Genomic DNA, 24458 nt, shown 5'->3' with positions numbered 1-24458 from the left:
AAGAATGCCTTTTGCTAAGAATGCTCTCAGCCGGGCCTGACTGTTCATTAGGGAACAAGGTGTAGGTTGGCTGTACGAATGTTATTGACCCGCAATGCCTGCGGCATTGTTGGAAGTAAATGGTTATCACCATGAGTAGAGCGTGGTAAGGCTTTTGACGTGAGTATGCATGCAATGCAAGCAATCAAAACCACCAGAAGAGGGGCAACTGCACTGACTGGCCTTTGGTCATTAATGAATGTTTCACACAGACGCTTGCACCATAAGACATTCCAAAAAATATCTGAAATCAAAATTCAGGTCCGCTGGTGAGGTGGCCATGGCAAGTCTCTTCTGTTGCTGTGGCAGCTATGCGGAACATTTACAGAAAAACGGAGCCGGCATTCACAAAAAATGTGACCGTAGTCTATGACGGCACATGGAGGACAGACACGTGGTCATGTATCCCATATTGTTTTGGGCACAATTAAATTCTGCACTGGTCTGGTGCTTGACTGCATTGTCCTCTGGAACAGATGCCATGGATGCACGCTAAGCCCGAAAGAAGTGGATGAAGGCTACAGTGAATGGAGAGAGACTCGCTTGTGTCAGAAGAACACCGATGTAAACTCGAGCCGAATGGAGGTCGCGACAGCGTTGATCTTGTTGAAGACGTCACTGGACAGCAATGACCTCCGCTACACATCCATTGTTTGTGATGGGGATAGCTGTATTTTCCGGGCCTTTTGTGAAGACAAGGCGTACAGATTCATTGCACTCAACAAGGAGGAGTGTATCAATCACGTGGAAAAGAGGATGGGTGCAGCCCTGCAAACACTTGTCTCAAATAGCAGAAATAAATCATTTGAAAGCCTCACCCAAGACCTAACCAAAAAACTTACCAATTATTATGGCATGGCCATACGTAGCAATAGTGCAGTGGACGATATGTAAAGGGCCACAGTGGCATCCTTCTATCGTGTGAATATAAAGATGTTGCAGCTGCGTTGCTGCCTCTGTATCAATGCTTCTCGGATCCTCAACAACTCGGCTGTTGCCAACGCAAGAAGACTCGGAATGCAGCCGAGATTCTATGCTCTGTCATATGGTCAATTCTACTAAAAAGAACAAAATGCTTCATTGATTGCAGCGCAGACAGCTGACAATGAGGCAGTCTGCAAGTGCTATGGTGGGAACTCTTCCTGCACAAAGAGAGTTTTGTGCCTCACTTGGCTTGAAGTCAGGAAAGTGTTCTCTTCAAAGAGCCGAAGAAAAGGATGCCCTACAAAAAAGGAAAGGCATTGAAAGAACATCAGATATGAAAGGCTGTATGCCCGAGAAGCCCCACGTTGCTGAGGACATCAAACATTACAGTCCTGGTGCATATTAGAAGCGTGGAGGCAAGGCGAAACTTCAAAAGCCTTTTTCTGAAAACTTTGTTTGTTTGTTTGCCTTTCTGCTCGGTTTCTGGAGCTGATTTCTTCGTTACCATTTAGCTTATTCTGACTCTGTTATTGTCACGTTCCTTGGGCTACAGTGCAGGTTGCGACTGTCTTACTTTGTTATCTTGATTTTTCATAAATTTAGGATGTGGATATTCATTCACCCTGAAAATGGGCTTGATGCGGAGTCAACAAGAAAATGACACTGCAAAAAGATTTGTGTTGTGAAAAAAACAAAACAAGACTGTTATGGCCTTCAACACGCATTCAGCTATACAGTAAATACTCGACAATCCTTCCATCGCATTCTTTATGCTCCCCATGCTCTCCAGAAAGTTTGAGGAAGCAAAATCCTGCTCAGTTAAATTTAATAAAATGTTCTCAAGGTGTCACTCTGAAACTTTTATGGAAGCATCAGGGAGATATTATAGACATTTGTGTCAATTTTCATCAAAATCCATGAGAACATATGGAAGTTCATTTTCAAAGCCACGTCCCCCCTTAGGCTCGGGTATTGTGCCTCTCGATGTCTCCCTATTTCCCTCTCCGACCATTGTACCTGTGTCTTTTTGCATCAAGTAATGATGATACGCTCTTTCTTCTTGCCAATACTTTCCTTGCACTGATTCCCTCAGTTTGTGGGACCTGCATGATCGTTACTAATGTATCGCACTTCTCTGCGCACAGGGCTCTCGTCACCGCTCTCCGCTCGACAGACACCATGCGTTGCCTTAGTCCTCGTGCGGCATCACTGAGTGGACGTCTCGCCATGTGCATTCGCCAGATTTGGTGTTTGCATTTTGTCATATCTTGTTATTGGCATAATGCATCAACATTGCCTGGGGTTACATCTTGCATGAAATGAAAATAAACGCATTACTAGTAAGCATCACATTAACTTGTGCAACATTTAATTATCCACTTCACTAAAGCTTCACTTCATGGGGATATGCATTGGGTCTGCATATTCTTCATATAATTTTTCCTTGCAGCGGAAGGAGTAAGAAAAATGGCATCCACATGCATTTTCTCTGCTGCAAAAGAACAACACAACGGTTGTTTATCTTGTGTAACTCTCACACTGTTTTTTTATCTGCAGGAGAGCATCCCATTTGCGGTAATCTCGAGCACCCAGGTGGTGGACATCAACGGTCGGCGAGTCCGCGGTCGACTCTACCCTTGGGGGATCGTCGAAGGTGATCACAATCGCTGCATGTGGGGCACACCGCACCCGTCTCGTCTTTGAATCCCTCTTCCTGCCTCGTGTCTGTTTGGCATGCCGCACTTTGATTGCATGGCAAGTGCATAACAAGGCGCCACTGATTCTATTGCAGTGGAGAACCCGAAGCATAGCGACTTCCTCAAGTTGCGGACTTTCCTTATTAGGTTGGTGCTTTTGCTTGCACTCCATATACATTTCCTGTGCTTTTGTTATGTCATGCCGCAGCGAAGCCTAGCTGTGGGCTGGCTGCACCAACAAAGCTCGGTGCTGGTTCAGATTCGGCTGCCAAAGCCTGTTTTGTAGATCTTTTCTCGGGTGTGGTCAGTTCACTATTAGGAGCCCACGGATTGACTATAGCTGTGAGAACAGTTTCATCGATTCACTTACGAGCTTGTTTGGCTGTAGGCATGCCGAGTGAACTCTTTCCCATTAGTGGAACAATATAATTATTTTGAAAGCTGCGTAAATACGTAGTTGCATCGTTAGCACTGAGAATGCAGAAACATCTCATTTACTCATTAGTGCCATAATCTGCAATTTCTTGCTTTTATGACTTGCCACGTGTCTTGCTTTCCAAGTCGGCAGTCACCAACCACCATAGAATGAAGTGATTGGCACAGCACGCGCTAGTGTGAGACAAACATCTGTGTGCAGCCATAGCAAACCCTGGCTGAAGCAATTTGTAGCATGTGCGCCCAGCCATGCCAGTAGATTTATTGATGGCATAGCAATTGCTTAGGTAACAAAACTATGCGCATAACGTTGCACTTTGTACTAACTGAGCGATAGGTGAAGCCCATTACATACTTGCTGGTGCATAGAGCACTAGAAAGCATTTTTTTTTTTTTTGCTTCATCTACAGCAAGTGAGGGCACCGTCTTCGTGATGCCCTCACCCTTGTGACACGTAAGCTTCGTTGCCACCAGAAGTGAAATAAAGAATAGCTGGTTGGTGCAGCCATTCCTCAGTGGCATGGCCATGCTAGCTGCGGGAAGATTTTGTGGCCAGTGGCTGTCTGCAGCCAAGTGTGGACTGACTCGCGCCTTTTTTTGTTCTCTCTTTGCCTCATGCTGCCTGTTGGTCGGCAACGGCAGAATAATCCTTGGTCTCTTCAGGTAGATGGCTTCGTGTCTCTACAAGCCCTCCTCCTGAGAACCTGTTTGTGCCTACCATATTTATTTGAATCCTCCGTTTCATTGCTTGCTCTCTGTGGCCCAGAGTTTGGGCTGGCTGGTGCTCGCCGCCTAACTACTTCAGGCCTGAAAGTGGCACTAGGGGAAAGCCTCATCTTGAAACGAACAACATTAGACCAGGCTGAGGTCCATGCCTGGACTCCGTGCGCGGCTAGACCCAATAAGCAACTGCGTGCTGACCTGAAGGTTGCGTTCCGAGTCCAATTTCCTTAGTTCTCTTTTTCTTGTCTGTCTTTGCCGGAACAGTGAGGCCCCTCGACGACTTGCATTTCTGATTAAACTGATGCCATAGAAATATGCACAGGACTGCATTCCTCCAGTTAATAGTACAGTTTCATAAATTATTTTAAAGGGCACTCTGCCCCAGTGGCGATGGCGTTCTGCAACTGAGCGGGAGATTGTGGGTTCAGCTACCGGCCATGGCTGCCGTATTGGGACCGAGCTTTCAACTGACCATTCTAGATGGCAATAGTTTATCGGAAACCCCTTCCATAACGCCGTCTCTCATAACCCGCGTGTTCCTGTGGAATGCTCGACCCCGTAAGTCGACCTTAATAATACTCTGGCACTGGAACTGCTCTGTCATCATGATTGATGGGAAGTGCACTTGTGCTTAAAAGTTTCGTTAATGCTAAACTCACATTTTCACTTACCCTGGCCCTAGAGCCCAGTATTAAGTGAAAAACTGCATTTTTCAAACAGGCTGGTGCCCAGTAAATCGCTTGATTTTTGGCTGCATGCTTAGCATATTTCAGCTTTATTATGGCTTTGATTTCCCGAAAATGTCTGTGGGCAAGTGTCTCTGGACCCGAACTTGGTTGGGAACGTGATCATGGGTTTGCACATTCTTCTCCTCATCAGTTTTTTGAAGTATTTATAGATGAGAATTAGATTAACTTATTTCAGGTTCTTTAGCACATCGACCGAATGGTGATTGTTTTTTTATGTGCATGCTGCAAAATGTTGGCAGTAGCAGTCATGATTTCTTTCAGGTAGTCTTGATGTTTGTCAGATCGGCCTCTATTGAAGAGACGTTAGAGGCCTATTTTTGATCCACATGCACTTGCCACCATTATCATGCTGATTGAACATGTTGCCATCTTCCATGTAGATCTGCTTTAATTGCCTGTAGCGACACTTGTGAGAAACCCTGTCACCTCCCAGAAGCACATTTTCCTTGCTCCGTAACCTCGAAGCTAGGTTTTGTTCTCCAAAAGAATCTATTATACAAATGCAGCTCCCATAATCTGTCGGCACTGCCAGCAGGTTAGTGTTAGTCAGCAGTGACTCAAATTGCCTTTGACTGGTGTAAGTAGCCTTTTTGAACTGCTGACAGCTTCTGCATGTTGCAAATTATACTCGCCATTTCAGTGCCTTTGCAATGGCTCGGTGGTTATAATAGTATTGCACTAATCATTAGGTCATAGTTTGGATCTTTTGCCTCATAAGCCACATTCCAACAGTCACACAAAGAGCTTGATTTGTTGAGATTTTGGCACAATTAGGGCAACCCAGGTAGTCAAAATTAATTCAGAGTCTTTTAATGGCGTCCCTTGCAAGCAAACTGTGCTAGGCCCTCTACAAAACACTATATATTTATGGAAATGGGTTGAAGCCCTCCTGTACTCTCTTTAAAGCGTACGTTATAGGAAATGTTGGTTTCAGCTCTCCTGTATCCCTGATACCCCCTTCAGAGTGTTTATTTCACGAGACAGTGGCTGCAACCTTCCGGTACTCATTGGAATGGGCTACCCCCTTTGAAGTGTACCTTTCGGGAAGCAGTGGTTTCGCCCTCCTATACTCTCCTTGGAGTGTGCCGTTCAGGAAACGAGTTTTGACCCTATTGTGCTCCCTTTCAAGTACGCATTTCAGGAACCGGTGGTTGTGAACCTCCTATACTCCCTTTGAAGTGAGCCTTTCAGGAAGTGGTGGTTTCGACTTTTGTGTTCCTCCTTTAAAGTTCCTTGCCCATGCCATACCCATATAAAGCTACAGAGTGATTTCGTCCTTCAGTGTCTTCTTCTGGCGTCTTTCTCAGTAATAGCCCCTTTTCTTTTTTTCTGAGCCTGGCCAATTCAAATAAATATGGTATTAATGGACCCACTGTAGTAGATGCCAGACATCAGATGTTTGGTCGTTTTCTTGGAGTTTCTTTCTCCGTGCAAAGCGTGGTGCTCTGTGGTGTTTGTGAACTGTTGTCCTGGTTGTTCCCTGTCTTCTTCTTCGTTTCTGCTGCAGCACACACATGCAAGACCTGAAGGAAGTGACCCGTGATGTACACTACGAGAACTATCGTGCCCAGTACATCCAGAAGATTTCTCAACAAGCGGCCCGCGAAAGGGGGTCAGTATGCCCTGTGGCACCTTTTCTTTCTTTCTCCTCTGCATTCTTTAGCCAGGATAAAATGACATAAAAACCTGCATATAATACAAGGTTTCTTTCCTATTATTAGCATCCCAAGTTTTCTCCTCGTACTATATGCATATCCGAACGAAAATTTCAGTCGGAAATTTGGGCTAAAAGTTTTGTTTTCGTTATTGCGGCGTGCCTATGGCTTGACTTCATTATTGCTGAGTGGCTACAGCTCAGCTTCCTTATTATCGTACCTTGCTGTTGAAGCAGCGCACCGACACCGACACGGTGAAGACACACTCGAAAAGACGACACACGCTACACTCGCAACCTCGAGCAAGGTATGATGATTAATCACCAACTAGCCCAACTTTCCACATTACTGGGCTTCCTTATTGCTGCATGGCTACAGCTTGGTTTCGTTATTGCTGCGTGATTACAGCATCGTTTCTTTATTGTTGAGTGCGCACCTGGGCAGCACACGTGCAAACCACACTTCGCGAAGTGTGGCTTTTTTATTCCGCATTGAAGGACCAAGATGTCCGGACCACGAAAACAGTTCTCGACTGCTTTCAAGAGAAAGGTTATTTTAGCCGCACAGGACATTCGAAACAGTGCGGCCGGGAGGCAGTTGGGCGTCAACGAAAGAAGCATTCGCGGACGGCGTTGACAGAAGGAAGCCCTTTTTGCATGCAGCGAAACGCAAAGAAGCTTTTGCAGCCCAAAGAGTGGGACATTTCCAGAAATTTAACTCGCCCTGACAGAGTTCGTACGCCAACAGCGTGTCATGCATCTAGCTGTGAGTGTGGAGCTTACGCAAGCTAAAGCTAAGGAGCTTGCTAGAGCTTGCTTTTTGGCACCGTAACTGATGGTGGGCTTCATACATGTTAATTTTCTGGCATAGATTTTCCAATAACGAGATGCATACATAATTATCTCTTAAAAGACAAAAGAAGCTGTTACTTGCAGTAGAGAATACAGTGCACATGATATTTGCGAAACCATTAGCGTTGCTGCCGACATTTGCCATGTGAAACAAGCTGCACTTACCGAGTGTGACTTTTTAATAGGCCCCTGGCTCACACATGTATGGCAATGCACAACAGCGGAGCAACAAGTAGCTCTCATTGCCAGGTCAAACTGTCGTGCAACTGTTCATTTCAGCAAAGCTTAGAGACTGCATGAAGGATGCAGCAGTCAGCATTGTCCTTCGAAGCACTTTACTGCGTAATTAACAGTGGCATTATCACAGCATTTTGGGCATGTAAGCGGTGTAAGGAATTGGTACTAAAGTTTGTTTCTGGGCTAAAAAGGGTCAGCAAAGCATCGACACTGGTAGTTCAAATGATTTGATTATTAAATGTAAATATTTTTCTATTCTGTTCCTTTCGGTCTCTTCTTCAAATTAAGTATTCACTCATTTTATATCTTATTCGTATTGTATTTCTTGAACAATTACTTCGCCCTTGTGTTATTTATTGTTGATGTTTGGTTGACCCTTCCATTTTTGTTTCTGGAAGTGGCTACTAGTGTAAGATTTGTCGGACCATCCCACCGCTGTTACCAGTTGTAGGAGTTGTCGGACGATCTCGCCGCTGCCATCATATGCAAGGGTTGAAGGTCGTAGAGAGGAACTTGGGAGGAACTAGGGGAACAGGGTTTATTTACAGTATTTACATTTGAACATGGGATACATATACACAGTCTAGCGTGACTCCCAAATGGAGCACGCAAGACGAGTATACAGCAAACGAGCACACAGCTCACGAGCACATTGACTAGCACAGAGCACGACGACGAGCACCCTGTAGCAGCGACAAACAGCTGCTTATAAACACTCCGTTCGACGTCATCGTTCAACATCATCGTAGACTACCCGCCTTTTTGGAGGAGGAGGGTTCACACACACATGTACACACTTTCACTGCCCCCCCCCCTCCAAGGGCAGACGACCTTCGCAGCACTCTGAGCTGATTTTCGCAACACGGCCATCTTGGTGTCCATTGTCTTGCATCCCCGTAGCCAGGTGGTCACACCCGACCCCAGCCGCGTGACCGCCGGTTGTCCCTTGTCCGGCGCCTCTAAATTCCAGAGCTGCCTTTCTCCTGTAGTCGCCGATTCCCGGAACGAGGCGCATGGTGGATTAACGCTGCCGTACTCAAGTTCTCCAAAGGTAGTTCATGGTTGGTTAGCACTGTCGTTCTCACTGGTTCTCTGAAGGGCGCGCCCACTGCGGGTCGATCGAAACACGTGCAGCGGGCTGCAATAGCTTTGCAGAGCAATACCCCTCCAGGCCGATCCTAAGACTAGATAACCAAATCAGATATATCCGTGTGAAGTCGGCAAAGAAATACTTGTCTTCAAAAGCAGAAAAACTTAATGGGGGCAGCAAAAGCATTCACTGTGCAAGAACATCCAGCATACTCCATGCACATGTGTAAGTTAATGCATACTCAGCAGATGGCGCTAGTGGTAACATATTTTTCTGGACCCTGTATTTCTTTTATTTATATCAATATTTCTTGTTTGCTTTTTTTTTACATGCATGTATGGTATGTCGACAGTGTTTTATCTCACATGGACTTTGGAATGAAAGAAGAGCACGCGAGGAGGGAAGTGGGGGAGGAGGCTACAGGGAAAGCATGAGGCGGAAAGGGGATGAGGAGCGGAGGGGAAGTGGCCTGCACATGCGCCGAGTTGCCAGCAGCCACAGCATCACGTGGGCGATCTCATCTGCACTTTCGAGAGGGGTTAGGGTGGCTCCGCTTGTCCGCAGCGTCAACTGCTGAGGTCAGTCCACGGTACCAGCATGTGTAAAGTGTATCACTGCTCCTGTAAGGGGTGATGGCAAGCGGCTTCGAGTAAGGCTCGTTACGGTGCTCCCTTGGGCGTCGTCGTTACTCATACTGGTGGCATGATTTCTCCGCAGCGAAGGACCACTCTCATCGTTGATGGAACAAAAGCGCAAGAAGAGAAGCGTAGCACCGCACAAGACAAGCTGTGCGGCGACGATGGCTATATTATCGCAGCAGAGTAGCGCACATTGTCTGTATGGAAACAAAGCGCGCTACGCATACCGTTCTCTTCCTAATATAAACCTGTATAATCATAATACAAAATATGGACACGCAGAATCGTAATCGGACACGCAGGAGTATCGTAATTATCGGTGAATTTTTGGGATCTTGTAGTACTTTAGACTGAAGTGAGCACATGTATGTAACTGCGTTCATAATTATATTGCGCTTAGTGGTACACAGGCGAACGATAGGGACAGCACACAGACGTACATCTACGTGCTGTCCCTATCGTTCGTCTGTGTACCACTAAGCGCACTATAATCATGAATGTCCACCAACTAGGACCGTTGATTGCTTTACTAAATCTATACAACTGCGGCATTGGATCTTTGATACAATGAAACAAGTGCACATAATGCTTTTGCAAAAAGTTGCTGCAACCACGTCTGTTGCCTGCTCCCAGGCATGCAGAAAAGCAAGTAGAGTTGTAATATTCAAGCTCGTTAATGTTGTGCGACTTCTGCTGTACATGTGATCTCAGCTCTCTTACAACAGTACACCCAGCCAGCACGCATGCCCTGAGCTGCTAAGTTTGTGGTCTGCACGACAATATCACTTAGATATTATGAATCACAATGTAACAAAAAGCCTATGTCGCAGCTCAGCAGTAAAACTCTTTAACGAGCTGGCTACATTAATGTCCAAGAGATAGCTGGGGAGTAGCAACACAATTATAGAAGTAGTTGCATATAACGAGGACAGACAGCACTGACTTGGCCCTCCAAAAAATAAGCATGTTGGCTAGGCACAAAAAGTTGAATTGCTTGAACAATGTGCGTGGTTGTTGCACCCTCTTCATGAGTTTCTTTTTTTTTTTTCATATCCTTATCAGTGAGCAACTACCTGTGCGAGTGCGCCTCTATTTGTGACCCATATATCTAATGCGTGCAGGAAGCAAGGCAGAGATTCGGTGACAACCACATACGACGGAATATCAGAAGCTGACCGCCTGCTCCAGATGAAAGATGAAGAAGTAAGCATTTTGCCCTGACAAGAGTTCACTGCTTGTTTTGCTTCCTGTGGCCCCACTTTTGTTCCGTATGAGACAGTTGTGCCTACCTCAGCACTGGGAGGGTCGATAAAATCTTACAGTGCCAGTGCATATCAGTGGTACGGATTCGCGATATTGCATAGCACACTCCATTATGTAACAAGTTTATTCAAGTCAACTATGGTTAGCAAAAAAAGCAGAGAGGAGTGCACCGACCGAAGCCTAAAATGGCAAAAAAATTGCTTGCTCCCTTTTACTCCCTTAAAAATGAAACTCGGCAATTTGTGCACTCATACCATGTTTAGTATGCATTCAGATAAGCCACGTTTACCTCGCTAAAAATTACTTGCTGCTTGTGAGCTTAAAGTCGTGGGTGCAATTCACGGTCGTGGCAGTGGCATTTCACAGAGGCTGCAACGCAATAATACTCGTGTGCTGTGGGTGCACCTTGAGAGAACCTGCTCCACTGTGGCATCTCTAATAGCCACATAATTGCTTTGGGACATGTGAACCCATCAGTACATAAATGCCTGTGTCCTAGCAGTTAAGTTGACCATGTCATCATGTTGCCAGCAAACTAGGTGCAGTAAGAGGATTGAGCACCAGATCTTCCTGCAGCTCGAACGTGACATCTGTTTGGTTTTAAAAAAGAGTGAGGGGAAATGCTGGAGCACATGATACAGTGGAGTGCAATCCTTAATGCGATAGCTAATTTATAGGAAGCGCACACGTTTCACTGGTCATTTCAAATCCACTCGCTTTGTTTGTGATATAGTGCTCTCTCTCTTGCTCCACTATCGGAGCACATACTCAGCTGGCAATTCCCTGGCATGCTGCATCAGTTTTGCCTGCAGCGATGCTACTGCTGCACCAATTGCACTGAAACGTACTGAGAAGCGAACCCTGCTACATTTCAGTGAAATATGAGAAATAGCATCGCTTTTCAGGCAGCAGCGAGCAATCGCACTGGCCGCGAGCCAGACCTCGCACTCCTCTCCTGTGTGTATGTGTAAACAGCGACTAGTTTCGGACCTTGGATGGTGTCTCGCTTGATTTTTTGTACAGAATGTGCACATTATCACGGACGTGGCAGCCATGAAAATTTTTTCCATTATTCAGTTCATCGTCTATCCCCCCCTTTTGTTGGCAAGGCAATGTCACAGCATTAAGAATGGCGTATGGCCACTACAGTAGACTCTCGTTGCAACGGACCCTGATAATCCGACAAAAAACGTCCGTTTTATCCGAAGTCAGTAATATCCGGAACGCCTCACTTCCAAAACTTTGGTCGCAATGTCTAACAACTTTCCTGCAAAGAGTGAGGGACGAACTTCCAATGTAAAAAAAAACAAAACAAAGAAACTCGGAGTTTTGCCCAAAAGGCAAAGCATCGCTTGCGATAGCAAATTAGGCACGATAAGTGCGGCAGCAGCAATGAGCGAATTGACCTTCATGCTGTCTCGCTTCGATGCGAACCTAATGTCGAAAGCACAACACATACGAAGCTGCCAGCACTGGGCGCACTGTGTCCACATCGCAGATTGCATTCAAGATACGGGGTGGCTCCACCGTAAGCAGCAGCCGCCATTGTAGAACACCCCTCTCACATCCCCACCCTCTGTGCCTCGCGGGTGAAAGAGGACAGCACGTTTCCACCCCGCTTTTTTTCCTTGTGTGTGCAATATTGAGCTGCGATCATTGGCTGATCCTCACAAGTCAGTTGTCAGCCCATGTTGACATGGCAAAAGTAAGCTTTATACACCCGATTTTTCTAAAAAATGCCGCTAATTTTGTCCGCTGTAGCCGATAGTCTGTTGTAGCGCGGACTGTTAAAAGCGAACTTGTTGCATTAATAAAACAGGCACAACAAACTAAGGCTGAAATATGGTCTGTTATATCCGAAAGTCTGTTGTACGCAAGTCCGTTGTAACGAGCTTAGACTGTACTAAGATCTTGATCAACACTGCACCAAACACTAACTGTTGCCGCTGGATACTGACGAAGCACCACTGTTTAGGTTTAGCTGCTTCGTGTGGCCACGACAAAAATTTGCTGCGAGCTGACCTAGTGGCAGGCAGCAGGTTGTCATGCCAAGATGGTCTCTAATATGTTTGGAGCAGTAAACCGCATCGATGACTAGCCAAGAGATCATGGGCCAGACTAGGTGGCCAGATGCCAAGATTGGGTCCGTGGGCGACATGCAGGCCACAAACACCTTCATGAAGTTTGTTTTTGCACTTACGAAGCAGTGCAAAGTTTGCATGTACGTAGAAAGCTCCAAACCGAATTTGCACATCGCAGCCTAATTTGACTGTGTTGCATGGAAGTTCGGGCGCATATAGGCTGCAGTTTGCAACGGCACACGATGCACATCGAGCTGCGCGACAAGTGAAAGCAAACCACCCCCATCATGTTGACCACGGCAGTATTTCAAGTAGCTAGTACAGTCAACGACCGATAATTCAGACTCCACGGGGAATTCATCAGTCCGAACTCAAGTCCGAACTATCAAATGTCCAAAAAAACGAATCTATCCAAAAAAGATTATTTTTTGTTATAAGGCCCCTGTGAAAGGAAGAAATTATCAATTGATTGCTGCATGCACTTCCGCTTACATGCAACCAAGTCCACCTGCATTTCTGCCAGTTTTGTGTAGTCTCTGTACGCCAATGCAGGGACTGCAAAGACTTGAGTCACATCCTCATTTGAAGACTCCAGAGCACCAGCACGTCATCATCATCCGAGTTAGAGTCACTGTTTGACGGTGGGAGAACTTGCGCAATTGTTTTGTCATCATTCAATTCGGCACACGGCAACACCGCACTGTCAACGTCTGCAAAGTCTTCAGATGTAACAGCAGCAGGAATTGGCACACTGCAGCCTAGCAGGTCATCAATGATGTCAGCATTTGATCTCATTGTGGTAGGAAGCAGTTCAGCCTCGTCACTTGCAGAGCTGAGCTCATTTGGACTATGAGGGCATCGTTGGTGCCATTTGATGCGCCTTGTAGATAACTTCACAAGAAAGGCTTCTTAGAGTCAGCAGAGCGCTGTCTGGAATGCATGCTGAACAAACAAGCAAACTAGCAAAAAAATGGCAAAACGCTGTTTGGAAGGCAAATTCAACGAAAGAGCGGGTCATGCGTGGTGGTGCCAGAATGGATGCGATGATCACGATCATCTCAAAAACAATATAAATGCTTGCTACGCCAATCCACCATTGTTTGCTGAATAAATTCAGAACCTTTGGTACTGTTTCACGCGAAATCATTGTAGAAGCAGCAATTCTTGCCAACTCGTAACTGATTGGCACTTGCAGTGAGAGGGTATTGTGACTTCCTTTGCAGTGCAGCCGATTTGGCCGTGGCACAAGACCCACATCTTCATCGGAGTAGACATGCCTTTCCCTACCGCATACGCATCCGGTTATTTTCTCGTCAGTAAGCTGGTCAGCAACAGATGGTTCGTCCATTGTGATGTAGCCACGGGGTTGATGCCCGCGTATTAGCCGCGGTAGAGTAACTCTTCATCTTGATGGCTAACGCATGTTTCTGGCATTGGGCTGAGTCAAAATGGTACTGCATGCCGCAATCGCTGTGGATGAAACTGCGATCACTACCGATGTGATTATGAATGGCGACTGCGTGGTCCTGAAAGCATGCGGCATGTGACCAACGCACGCACTGATGTAAAATGAAACTACTGCTTGCCACAGCCGTTACGGATGAAACGGCAGTCATTACCAATGCAATCACGCATAGGGATGATGGTGATATGTGTAGTGTTTAATGGCACAAGGGCCAGCTATGGCCAAAGAGCGCCATGATGCATGGTGATTACCGTATTTACACGATTGTAAGTCGACTCGAATGTAAGTCGACCCCCCCATATCGCTTGACCGGGAAAAAAAAATAAGAGAGCATACCCGAGGGCGCATTCGATAACGAAAATTTATTAGTAGCAGACATGGTCACTCGACTACTCGTCTTCACTAGTGCTGCCATCGTCATCGTTGCTGCGGTCCCACAGCGCGTCGTGGTCCAGCAAAATTTCAAATTTGGCAAACGACCGCACCAGGACATCTTGCAGAACAGCAGCCCACGCCAAATGCACCCAACCATACGCAGCCATCACGGAGGCTCTTTTGACGGGTCCGGTTGGCGTAATTTCGCAGTCTTCTGCCGCCAGCCACTCGTTGTACTCACGGTGGAGCAGAACCTTAAAATTAAGGCAAAGGTCCGGGCTTGTTTCATGACCATGTCGCACTTCAATGGCACGGACCAATCACGCATTTCAGCGACGTACACTGCAAGCTTAGCCTACAGCTCCGGAAAGCATCCAGACTTCGGCACGTGGGAAATTTGTCACTTGCCAGGGTGAAAATTTCGCTTCGCTGCAGTCGCCACTCTCGCACCACTCATTTAGAAACATCGAAATTGCGGCCCGCTGCGCAGTGATTTGTTTCCTCGGCGTAAAGGATGGCAGCCCCCTTGAATGCTGCTGTGAACGAGTGCCGAACGATTAGTGGGCCTGCAGCACTCATGACGACTGGGGAAGCATAGAAGTAGCACGTAGCCGGCAGTCAAGTGGAACGCGTCAAAAAGTTGGTCAAACCAATTCCAATGCCTTTAAACAGAGAAAGAGAAACCCGCGAGCGGCGTCTGCTCTCCCATGAACTACCGATACCCCCCGCAAGCGCCGCCGTTCTGAGGGTGTCGCCGCAAATGGGAACAGCGGCGCTTCCATCAACTATCGACACCCCCCCCCCCACCCCCCCCCACCCATGAGTGTTGCATGCACTGCAAGACTCTCAAAAATGTTGAAAAACCCTTCCGAAAAGCAAACAAACACGCGGGATAGCAAAAAGATACGGGTAGGGCCATAGAGAAAACATAAAATTGTAACTACGTTGTAGCTCTTGTTGGTATCGCTTTTTTTGGCGGGGCCATGTTTTGCTTTCGATTGTAAGTCGACCCCCCAACTTCAGACTTTCAAATTTTAAAAAAGGGGTCGACTTACAATCGTGTAAATACGGTACGCAGTTCTGAAGACACATGGCCTATGTGCGCACTGAGTTAAAACTAAGCTACTGCTCACCACAACCATTGTGGACAAAACTGCAGTTATCGACATGGTTGTGAATAAGGACCATGCAGTTCTCAAGGCACATGGCCAAAGCGGTGTCATGTACGGCAGTAAACATGTAAAAGCACAAATAAACGTTACCTTAAAAAACGGACTATAGGTCGGACCGGTATATAGGTCGAGCCCCCAACTAACCAATTCTAAAATTGAAAGAAATACCGAAAAAGTACCGAAAAACACCCTTACCTCGCATGTGCACCTGGCCAAGTTTTTACCAGTATTGCGCGACCATCGACCCGCGTGCTTGTCAGCTCCTTATTAACGGCGCTGATCGGCGAAACAAACGAGATGCACTTACTTTCGCTATTTCGCCGCTCCGTGCCGTGATGATAAGGTGCTCAGAAGCACGCGGGTCGATGGTTGCTTGACACTGTTAAAAACTTAGCCAGGTGTACAGTACACAGAAGGGCACGAAGTGCGCAAACACTACTCCGAATCAGAATCATCCAAACTTGAGTTGGATGACGAGTGCTCCTCGCTGCCCACGTCCCATAGAGCATCGTCCTCTCTGCCGTCCAGCGCTTATGCTGCATTTTCTAAAAGACTTGCACACCATCTCTTCAGGGAGAGATTTCCACGCTGACGACACCCAGCCAAAAACAGTCGCAGGCGGTGAACGTCGCAGGCTGGCAGTGGGGGTACTTGTCGGGTTACCGCCCAGCATCCATTCATTATAGCGTTTGCACCCTCTATCTTTAAACGGCCTATTTAGCACAATGTCTAGTGGCTGCAGCACAGATGTCAGTCCACCAGTGATGACCACGAGGTCCGTCTTGCCATCGCACAGGGCCCGCTTTACGTTGGCTGTTAGGTGGCCTCGAAACAAGTCAAGAACGAGCATGTTCGCTCGCTTAAAGAGAGCACCAGGTCGTCGCTTCCAGACGAGCTGGACCCAGTCCAGCATTAACGATTCATTCACGAAACCCTTTTCATTAACCCAGACAGTGACGTCGCGTGGGAATTCCTCTTTCGGCAATTTTTTCCTTTTAAAAATGATGAAACGGGGCAGCTTCTTCCCATCAGCTCTGCACACAAGCATCACAGTGAACCGTGAGTGCTTGTTGCCCATTGTTAGAAGCTTTATTTGCTTAGCTCCTTTCTCGAAAACAGTCTGGCTTGAGGGCATATCGAACCAGTCTGGCATTTCTTCGGCATTTCCAATCTGTCCCATCATGTAGTCGCGTTGCTGCTGAAGCGCAATTACATATCGCTGAAATTCGATGAGCTCGTCTTCGAATTCTTCGGGCAGTTTCTGGCACACAGAAGTACGGCGTCGTAGTGCAAAGCCCTTCCTCTTCATGAATCGTCGCACCCAGGATGGCGAGCCCTTGAATTGCGTCCTCGTCAGTCCAGAGGCACGCGCGATTTCTACCGCTTTCAAACGGATGCATCCGACGGTCACAGGCAGCGGTCTTGCACGCAGCTCACGGGCGAACTCCGCAACCTTGTCTTCCAGTTCTGGATATGCTGCGGTCCGCTCATGAAATGATGTTTCATCTTTTTTGGTTGCTGCAAGTTGTAATATGCTGCTTCTGCCTACACCATGTGGGGTTCTCACCCATGCTCTTGGGACAAAGGAACGACAACACAGTAGTGCAAACAATCACAAGGGCATTTATTGCACCTTTCATAGATCAATGCCTGCTAGCCGAGTTGCTATCCACAAAACATGCCGATGAGCGCACGACAAATCTAGAAATCCGACTCACCGTGACCGGATAACGAGCGAATATGTTCGCCCCATGCTGGATCCAAACGCCTGGTCGTTCGCATGTACGGTCAAGCGAACGGTGGTGCGTTCGAAAGCAGCCACACGAGACGGTCTCGCAGAGGCATGGATCGGCGCATGCGCGGCACGTCCGCGCTGCTCCCCGGCCCCCACCAAAGAGACAGCGTGTTCTCCACTGCGCCCCCAAGTAACCCTGCCGTGAAGCGGCGTTAGCAGCGCAACACTCGCGCCATCTCTTGCACTGCACTTCAACCACACGGACCGCCGCAGGCGCCAGGCCACGCGGCGAAGCCGCACTGCAGGAGATTGGAACTATGCGGGAAAACAAGATATCAGGGGACGCGTCAGAGTCGCGCATCCCCACAACCAGTACCAAATGCTATTTTCGGATACTCCAAATTCGCGCTGTGCCGGCATGTTGCCGTGGACTTCTGCGTACTCAATTCCCTTTTTCTTGAAGGCGACGGTGAATTGCCGTCCGCTTCTGCTCATTTTGAAACAATATGTGGAAAAGCAGCCTTTAACCAATATAACTTTGTGACAATGGAAACGCAAAATGGCGGTGCCACAACGTCGCACAAGACATTCATTTGAGGGATCGCCAGCCATTTGTGTGCAAGCGTGAGTAAGAGCAGGTGCAAGAGAGAAAATCTGGGGGCTTTTGCTCCTTGAATATATGACTCTGCCTAGGCACTACCGAGGAGGTTTCCCAGCGTGTGTTGTAGGCATTTGTTTCTAGACGTGCTGGCATAGCCTACTGGGGTTGAGTTTGTCTATGCTCGGACGCTGGCTGCCAGCGCTGTAACATAGGTGAAGCAGCAGGCACTGACGCCTGATTTGGCGACCGCTGTGTCAGACAGACTGTCTCTCACCTGGAGCGCTCGTGCTAAGGCAGTCGTGGCGGATCATAGCTTTCTCGCACATCGCGGCGATGTACCTTCTAAATAACATCACAGAGGTTTCTGTGGGAGCTGTAGCGACCATTAGAGCCCAGGCCGCATATATTGAAAAAAGTCATGGGGCGCGGTAGTGTTGAACTTAGCATCACAAGTTGGCGGCTGGACGGAATTATATTTATCCAATCTTGTATTTTGCTAATTGTAACAATGTGTCATTATTTTACATTATTGGCGGCACCTCCAGGACACCAAAGCAGCAACAGGGACACCAAAGCTAGGACCCGAACTGGTCCGTACGTTGGAGCTCGCCGTGGCCTGCGCATGCCAAGGGTGTATAATTTCGACTGTCCGCTATCGCGGACAGACAATTTTTTGTGCGTACACCCCATGGCACGCTTCGGCCTCCGCAGCCCCAACCCACAGGCCGCTCTGCTTCCAGCTTTGATCCCCCCCCCGCTACCCCTTGCATGCCCTGGAGATCCTACGCTGCCTGCTTTATTATAACCTCGGGTGCTCTCCTGAGGCCTCCATTTGCCGGTTGCATGTGCCCTCCTGGAGCAGTGTTTGTAAAAAATCCAATCTATCGTTGCGACGAAAGAAGTGACCTGTGACTTATACAGCGCCAGTCAGAACATTGCCCCTTCAGACACAGCGATCACCAAAGGGCATCCACGCCTACTGCCTCACTGCACGGGCAACCAGCGGCGGTGCGTAAACAAACTCGACCGCACTTCGCAATCCAGCATTTCTGGGCAACAAACACATACAACACGCACTACGAAACCTCCTCCATAGTGCCTAGCCAGAGTCATATATTCAAGGAGCAAAAGTCCCCAGATTTTCTCTCTCACTCCCGCCCTTACTCGTGTCTGCACACAAACGGCTGGTGATCCCTCAAATGAAGCGTCTCGTCAATGACGCCATGCCGCACTGCTGCTGATGTCGATGGCGAAGGCAGCTGTTTACTTCATCCGCCCATTGTTGCAAGACTTCCTTAGTTTTTCCGCCAATGTCCGGTATATAAGGCGAGGGTCAACTATTCGCAATCATTCTTTAAAAAAAGTTTGACTTATATTCCGGTTATTACGGTAAGTCTTTGGCCTTTCTGTAGTTCCCGTAAACCATACAGTTTCCACTGATGACTAGTGCCACTTGTGCATTTTGCCGCGCTCGCCATGCTCTGAGAGTTGTCTCAATTAACCTGTTTGCAGCCAGAAACGTCCGAGTTAAGGAAGTGCTTGACGTCATTAAACAATACACACGCCTGCCTGCCAGGACGAAAGGATGGGTACAAATTATCCTATTTTCTGAATTAACAACACTTTACTACGGACACCTATTTCAGTTCATAAATGTACAAATTCTACCCTGAGGTAACAGATGACTGTAAACTAATTTCTGGCATTCTGACCTTTTATACAAGCAATGTCTAAGTGCGATTCAGCCTCTTCTTTGTGTGAAATAATTGCAGCAGTGAGGTGTCAACATTTCATTTGTCCAGCATGGTACTTTTGTCCACCTGCACTTTGCCTTCAGATTAAACTGTGTGATTTACTGTTCCAAAGCAACTCGTAGGTTATGAGAGATGCTGTACTGTTTAAGAATCATCTGGAGTTCTTCAGCATGCACCCAAAGCACTATAGATGATGTTATCCCATTAGAATTCTGGGGTTTTACGTGCAAAAACCACAATTTGATTATGAGGCACGCAGTAGTGGGGGATTCCAGAAATGTGGACCGCCTGGGGTTCTTTAACGTGCGCCTAAATCTAAGTACACAGGTACTTTCGCATTTTGTCCCCTCAATATGACCTCCTGGAACGCGGCCTCCATGTTCAGGAGTCAAAGCGCCTGACCGTGTGTTCAGCGACACCTTGCCACAGCCACTGATCCACCATGGCACACTTGACTTTATGCATTGACGTGTGCTTTATGACATGTGCATTGTTACACCTGCCACTGAGAAATGTTTGCTTCTTTCTCCCATGCAGATCCGGCGCATGCAGGAGATGCTGTCACAGATGCAGGAGAAGCTCCGCCAGACGAGCCGGGACACCACGCCCGAAGCGTCGACTCCGGACTTGGATGCCCGGAGGGATGGCGACAGTGTCGTGAACCTCTGAGGAGTAGCAGAAGCGTTGCTGGAAGGATGCCGCTGACTCGCCGACGTCTCCCCTTTTCCAGCTGTAACGCGCGCACCATCCGGTGCTGCACAGCACAGGTTGTGCAATTAGGGGGTGCAGTCAGTTTTATTCATGAGAACACAAACCGCTCCTTTCCCACGGCATCTAAGCGTTGCTCTCACAGTGTCCTGTGCAGTGCCGACATTTTCCCGCAGTTGGCAGGGCTACACTTTTTGTCTCTTCAGGAACACACTGACATTTTTAGTTTTCATGCCATTTTTGGTTTGGTCAGTCATGCACTCAAAGAAACCGGAGGTGCTCATTTATATTATTGGCCCTCGGACATTTTTCTGAAATCAAAGGGCTTTCATCCCTGCAGCTTTATTCTCGGTGGACAACTTTTCGCGATTGAGCAACCAGTAAAGCTCAATTATGTGAGCAAATCCAGAAAGTTGGAGTTCAAAAAAATTGCATGGCTACTATATCACCTAGTGCCCATTCATTGGCTAGATGCTTTACGTCAAGCAGATCTCTCATTGTACTGGTGAGGTGTCGTGCTGGGTATCAGGAAATTGAATGTACTACCTAAAGTCATAGAAAACACACCCACACTGCTCGTTCACCAACAGTTTTGTCTGTTTGGTGAATTCAATGCACTTGTATGGATCTGGAACACTTGTTTATAAGTTGTCCCACATCAAGGCTTTCTTCAACATCGTTGAATGGTAGCATGCCTTAGTGTGTGAAATCATGGGAAGATATGGCCTTACAATTGCCATTTCATAAGCACTCATTTTTTTTAAGGTCATGCTGTTTTGTTGCTTTATTTGTAGCATCATGTGCACGTCTTTCGAAGTTTACAACTTCGCTCCTTTTCTTTTTTTGCTATCTTGAGTTTCATTCAACACCTCTTGAAAGAGCACTTAGTTTTATGTAATGTGTTTCGAAAGTGGACAGACCACCTGCAAGATACAAACTTGGCGCAAAGTGTCTCATGAGGAAAGTTCTGCATGACTTTAATGACAGTCAAACTTTAAAAATGGTTGGAAGACATAATGATAGCAAAATTAGCATCTTCAGTATTTTAGTTATTTTCTTGCTATAATTGTAATGCTAGGCACTGAACATTTCATGCTTGTGATGCATGTGAGGTTGATTTTTTTTTCCTCCTTTTACATTATTACAATTATGTTCAAGTAGAAATATCACAATTTGTTCCATTATTTGTCGTCCTTTTTTTTTTTGATAACGCTCACAGTCGCTGTGAGAGCAACACTTCTTAACTCCTCTTGGCGATTATACTAGAGGGTCACTCCCCAGCCACATATATATACACATAATATATGTATACACTCGCAGAAATCTGTTAATTCACAGATACATGCCGAGCCTAATTGCACATGTGCATATTCCTGTTTATCCATTGTCAACATAATTTATTTTTTACTTTTCCTGGAAGTGCCAGTGATAGTATTGTCATCTTCCTCCAAAATAATGAGCTTTAATTTTTGGCAGCTGCTCCTGAAAATCTTTTTGTGTGGGTTATGTACGGAATTACTCTTTCAGGATCGGGGACCAGATTTTTGCAACAATCCATTTCACTTTCTATTCTTCTTGCTCTTTGTCATTGTCTCTGATGCTGTCATTATGGCCATGATTAGCCATTTGACTCGACGAACTATAAGAAAAGAATAAGGAATGGTAAACGGAATGCATCGTTAGAAAATACAGGGCCTTGGCTTGGAATTATTTTGCTGCAAGAGTTCAGGCAAATGGTCTGCTTTGTTCCCCTTTTACACGAGGACAAAGGTGTAATTAAAGCCCAGTCTGTTTTGCTTCATCGCAATACTCACGATGGCAAGAATGCACGCAATAAGACGGGAATGTGATAACCAAAGATTGACAACTGCTTTTTTGTGCACTGTATGACTAAACCAAAGACGTGCATTACGTGCTCGCTTCTCTGTCTCGAGAATGCACATTTGTGCTCGGCAAGCTTTGTTTGCAGCTGGTATATATGCTTAGTTAGTCCAGCTAGTCATCAGACTGGGCAGTCTTCTGTTTTGTTTTTTTGTCTCGCTCCCAAAGAAACAGCAGCTATCAGATGCCGCTTATTATTTAGCTGGTGCCTAATTTATTTACACCTATTTATAATATAATCTATATTTATACAAACACCTGTGCATGGGTGGACATTCCAGAGTTGTGGACCCTATTTATTTTGCCACCACTTCCTATCGCCCATATTTGCACTGTCATGATGTCAGAGTGCGAAATCTTGTATTCCAGTGAAATTCCCTCTTTTTATTTGTTCTGTTTCTCTGTAATTTCTTTTCTTAGCTCTCTCAGGGTTTATGTCGATCTGTACACAATCATGACTGTGTTGTGTGTCACTCTGTCTAAACAAAAACAAAGAAGAGGCGGAGGGAGGGATTCATTGCAAGTCACAATAAACACTGAATGTCTACTGCAGCTTTGTTGCTTGTTTGTTTTTTGTTAGTTTGGCCCTCAGGCATCAAAAAACATTGCTGTGCACAATTGTGCAGCTCTGTCTCAGGTATAAAGTTCAAGAAGGACCGGAAAGCATATCCACGAGTCCAATTGAGCAAGCTTGGCAGCCAGTCGGGATGAAGACGCACATGGCACAGGTAGCGCTGACGGACAGCTTGCATCCAAGGCCGTGTCTACAGAGTGTGGTGCAGGTTTGCCTCCCACACTTGGCGCAGGACAGAACAGGCAGCTCGAAGAGGTGTAGGGATATCCTTACTGTGCACAGAGGGGTGGTGGTAGATGACACTCGCGTGAACTCTTCGGAGCAATACCAGCTCTTGTCAACGCTATCTACTGAATTGAAATCGTAGTTCTGCTGTCTCTATATAAAACTTGACAGCATTTTAATGTAGATTTATATTGTCATGTACATGTATGTTGAAAATAACTGGCAGCAATGTAATGTAATAAATGCTGGCTTGGCACTTACCCTATGTACACGATTGTAAGTCAACCTACTTTTTTAATTTGAAAATCTGAAGTGGGGGGGGGGGGGGGGTTCGACCTACAATCGAAACGAAAACATGGCACTGCCAAAAAAGCGAGACCAACAAGATATCAGGGGAGCTACAACGTACTCGCAATTTCATGTTTGCTCTATGGCCCTACTCGTAGCTTTCGCTATCCCGCTCATTTGTTCGCTTTTTGAAACCGTTTTCCAACTTCTTTGTTGTTTTTTACAGCGCACACAACACTCATGGGGGCTGTTGATTGTCGATGGAAGTGCCGCTGTTCCATTTGTGGCGGCGCCCCCAGAACGGCGGCGCTTGCAGGGAGTATCGATAGTTCATGGAAGAGCAGACGCCGCTCATATGTTTCTATTTCCCTGTACGGCTACATGCTACTTCCATGCTTCCTAAGTCGTCATGAGTGCTCCAGGCCCACCAAACATTCAGCCCTCGTTCACAGCAGCATTCAAAAGGGAATGTTAATTCTATCTTCGGCCATCCTTTACGCCGAAGATAGAAATCACTGCGCAGCGGGGCGCAACTTCGATGCTTCTGAACTGGTTGTGGAGAGAGTGGCAACTGCAGGGAAGCAAAATTTTCACCTGTGACGTGAAGCGAAGAATTTCCCACAGGCCAAAGTACAGAGCTCTAGGCCATGCTTGTGGGGTACGTCGCTGAAATGCGTGATCGGTTCCTGCTATTGAAGTGCGACATGGTTATGAAACAAGCCCGGATCTTCGGACCGGCTCTGCCGCAAGTACGAGTAGTTGGCGGCAGAAGACAGAACTTATGCCAACCGGACCTGTCAAAAGAGCCTCCCTGATGGCTGCTTGTGGTTGGGTGCATCGTGCGTGGGCTACTGCTCCACAAGATGTCGTAATCCAGTCGTTTGCCAAATGTGAAATTTCGCTGGATGACGACGTGCTGTGGGACCGTAACCCCAGGAGTGAATTTCCGCATGGCTGCCATTGGCTGTTTTCGAGCAGGCGCCCTTTCGACGCTAGCGCCAAAGTCCCCTTCAGTTACGGCACTAACAGCAGGGCGATGCACAAGCAAAATGGCGGCGCACACGATTGTTTGCGTTGTTATGGCAACAGGAACAGCAGCCGCGCGGCGCCTCCTCTCCCAAACGTTTCTTTTTGTTTTTATTATGCCGACCCACTCCGCTTCCTTTCCCCCATGCCGCGCGCGCCGCTTACTTTGTTTTTGTTTTTACCTGTACGCGGCGCGTTTCTTCTTTTTTTTTTCTTTTTTATCGCGCGCGCAACGCAGCGCATTGGCATTGCTTGCGAGCTGGCGCGTGGTG

The 24458-nt window shown here is 46.9% G+C and overlaps 1 protein-coding gene across 3 annotated transcripts in view; it reads left to right on the top strand.

Moving 5' to 3' along the window:
- Septin4 (septin 4) overlaps positions 1-22625 on the top strand; it is a 41816-nt gene extending 19191 nt beyond the window's left edge. For all 3 annotated transcript variants that reach the window (XM_065450035.2, XM_065450036.1, XM_065450034.1), the window contains 5 exons: positions 2521-2617; positions 2756-2807; positions 6075-6179; positions 10160-10241; positions 20022-22625. In XM_065450035.2, the coding sequence (XP_065306107.1) occupies positions 2521-2617; positions 2756-2807; positions 6075-6179; positions 10160-10241; positions 20022-20153 (468 nt within the window). In that variant the 3' untranslated portion in view covers positions 20154-22625. The remainder of the gene's footprint in view (positions 1-2520; positions 2618-2755; positions 2808-6074; positions 6180-10159; positions 10242-20021) is intronic.
- Positions 22626-24458: the final 1833 nt, after the last annotated feature.

The sequence above is a fragment of the Dermacentor albipictus genome, chromosome 2, assembly GCF_038994185.2.
Source record: "Dermacentor albipictus isolate Rhodes 1998 colony chromosome 2, USDA_Dalb.pri_finalv2, whole genome shotgun sequence".
NCBI classification, from domain to species: domain Eukaryota; kingdom Metazoa; phylum Arthropoda; class Arachnida; order Ixodida; family Ixodidae; genus Dermacentor; species Dermacentor albipictus.
Note: the sequence above shows the minus strand (reverse complement) of the source record. Positions and strands in the feature narration are given on the sequence as shown.